Below are 3,196 nucleotides of genomic sequence, written 5' to 3'. Positions count from 1 at the left end.
ATTGATAAATGTACATAACTTTAAAATGTTCAAATGTTACCACTGAGCAGGTTATCAGAGACTGAACCAACAGGAAGTATAGAGTGAATATTTTATCCAACCAGCAGACAACAGGGAAAGTAGAGCAAGGATTACTGAAGCAGGTATTTTATTTAGTTGTGTAAGTATTCTCAGAAACATGTTACTGTAATGAGCCAAATATAGTTTATAATTCACAATCTTATAAACAAAATAGATCAGAAATGCATCGCAGGATTTATTGAAGTACACAGAGAGGCTTGTGGCAATAAAATCATTCTCTATTTGTTTTCGCAAAAATGCTGCACAACAGAGGCCATAGCCAACCTTCACACAGCTCTTAGACATAACAGAAAATACATCACGCTTGTAGAAGCAACACAAACTGGAAAAAAAATTCTCACAGTTCTGAAACAAGCTGCAGGGGAAAGAAAACGGTCCAAAGTTGAAGTGAAACACAAAAACTATAGAAGCCTGGCCATCAACACATTCAGAGAGTGAAGTTTTAAGACAAACTGGCATAAAGAGCTGATTTACAATGAGCTTCAGCCATAACTGCAAAGTGCATTAGAATGCAAGCAATAACAGCCATTACTGTGAGGCATGATGGGAACAATATTATTAATAGTCAAGAAGCTTTTGTCAATGCTGCTGTCAACTACAGAGATGTTTTAGAAAGTACATTTCCTTCGGGTAGCTGTTCAAGTCCAAATCCACTATTTGTAGTTGTAAGATAAATGGATGTGCTAAAGGCAGTGACGGGCACCAGCGTAGGGCAGGGCATGCTCGTTGTTTCGGTTTTACAACCCACCCCTTTACTGTTTTGGTTCAGTCTCACCCAGCCTCATCCAGCAGGCAGCTGTTTCCAGGGAAAAAGCTCTGATAAAGTCACTGAGGCAGATATTTTTCTCAGGGTTGGTGGTCTCCAAAAACAGACCAAAAAGAAGGAGTGAATATTGGACTAACATTCATCAAGTAACAAAACAAAAAAATAATTTAATGACTAACCTGGGTTTTTTTTCAACCTGGAACATTTTCCCATGTTTCTTGTGTCAAAGTGACTAATGGGGACAACAGCCTTCGGATTCGGTCTAGTATTGAGAGAGAGCGCTGCAAGCTGCAGTCGTGAAACGGTTTACAACTTAATCCTTGTGGGTTTATGTGAACCAGCATTACGTCCATTATAAGCACCAGTAATTTGATCCCCGCTGGGATATTTGTTGTAGCTCTGACACCCGGTTAGACACATAGCAGATCAAGTGAAAGGAACAGAAGTTCTCTTAATTCCTCTGTACATTTGTGTTGTCAGATACTTATAATAAAATCTGAGCCTGTCAGTAACAAATACAAACACTTTTGATGGATGTACACTGATGGTATGCAATTTTCCCCCCAAGGATTTTGTTTTGCAGCTGCAGGCTCAATACTGGACCAAATACAAAACTTGTTATCCTTATTAGTCACTTTAACAGAAAAATCATGGGAAAATAACATCCAGGCTGAAACACACGTAAGTTACCCTTTACTTCTGTGTGGCTGATACTGAAGGCAGGATTGTCTAACCCAGGCCTGTTTTCCAAACACTTTGCACGGGGAGGGTTACATTTGATGCAGCGTGGAATGGGGTAAGTTTTAGTGGCAGCAACAGAAATCTTCTGAACAATAACTGTTTGAGAGACACCAGAGGAACTGTCCCAACTTTTGGGAAGAAGCCAGAGTCAGAGGAAAGGATAGATATCAGTTTCAATTCAATGTGTCTAGTACAGAAATAGCTTAACACAATCACTGAAAGTAGGGGGAAACTACTAGCCAGCTTAGTCACAAATGATAAATTCCACAATTTAAACAGTTGTTAGCTAGAATGCTATGAAGTGTGTTGTTTTTACATTTCTATTTTCCACAAGTGAAATAAAAAGATACAACACGAACTTGATGAAAAGTGTATTTTTCATGCAGTTTTAAACTGATATTGATCTTCTTATCTGACTCTCGGTTTCAAGAAAAATAAGCCTGTTTCCCAAAACAACAGACTGTTCCTTTAACAGACTGTTTTGTCACATACCTCCAACATTCCTGTACACAAAGAAGGTGTCTCAGCGTAAAACAAATACTCCACAAACCAGTTGTAATCAGACCAGACCAGATATAATCTGAACATAGAGGCAGGAGAGCTGATCCTTCCCACATACGCATTATTAGCAGAGGCAGATTCATGAAGCTACATGGTGAAGTGTCTTGTGTAGTCGTATTCTATTGTGGGAATGACAGCCTGGACAAACTTGAGAAAAATCAGAAGATACCTGAAAGTCTCAGTTAAGGAAAACACGGAGGAGCATGGAGGGAAATAACAATACAGTAACACAGTGCTGATGCGGTTACCATGACAATGTAGCATTAGAGGAAATGAATCATGCAAGCTAATGGGAGAATCCAGGGTTCAACCTAGAAATAAGGATATATTGATATATATTGTTGTATAATACAAATTCTGGAAAATCTATTGAGAAGCTCCCCTTTACTGGACAGTCCATATGAAAGAGGCAGACAAGAAACAAAGGGGGTAGGTTTAGCGCATGCGACAGGCATGGTTATGTGGCATGTGCTGTAACCATCTCTTTTTATTTGAAATTCAAACTACAGTCTGCATGGTGGAATTATTCAGTGTTCCATGTCTGTAATGAAAAGTCACAGTGTAGATCAGTTATGTGTTACTTACAGTATAAGGAGGTCAGCACTGTGCACTGTCTACTGTATGTAACACATTGACTAAGTATCTCATACACAGATCAGCCATAACATTACGGCCACTGACAGGTGAAGTAAAAAAACACTTATTATCTGGTTATCATGGCACCTGTCAGTGGGTGGGCTATATAAGGCCGCAAGTGAACATTTTATCCTCAAAGTTGATGTGTTAGAAGCAGGAAAAATGAACAAGGGCCGAATAGTGATGGCTAGACGACTGGTTCAGAGCATCTCCAAAACTGCAGCTCTTGTGGGGTGTTCCCCGGTCTGCAGTGGTCAGTACTTATCAAACGTGCTCCAGGGAAAGTGGTGAACCAGCAACAGGGTCATGGGTGGCCAAGTCTAACTAATGTACATGGGGAGTGAAGACTGGCCCGTGTGGTCCGATCAAACAGATAAGCTACTGTAGCTCAAATTGCTGAAAAAGTAAATG

At 39.9% G+C, this 3,196-nt stretch overlaps 1 protein-coding gene across 2 annotated transcripts in view; it reads right to left on the bottom strand.

Annotated features, from left to right (window-relative positions):
• Positions 1-966: 966 nt before the first annotated feature.
• The window catches only part of atg3 (autophagy related 3), a 9,901-nt gene continuing 7,671 nt past the window's right edge, over positions 967-3,196 (bottom strand). For both annotated transcript variants that reach the window (XM_035677583.1, XM_035677584.1), the window contains exon 12: positions 967-2,318. In XM_035677583.1, the coding sequence (XP_035533476.1) occupies positions 2,237-2,318 (82 nt within the window). In that variant the 3' untranslated portion in view covers positions 967-2,236. The remainder of the gene's footprint in view (positions 2,319-3,196) is intronic.

The sequence above is a fragment of the Morone saxatilis genome, unplaced genomic scaffold (genome assembly GCF_004916995.1).
Source record: "Morone saxatilis isolate NCDOM2014 unplaced genomic scaffold, NCSU_SB_2.0 Contig6, whole genome shotgun sequence".
Taxonomy (NCBI): domain Eukaryota; kingdom Metazoa; phylum Chordata; class Actinopteri; family Moronidae; genus Morone; species Morone saxatilis.
Note: the sequence above shows the minus strand (reverse complement) of the source record. Positions and strands in the feature narration are given on the sequence as shown.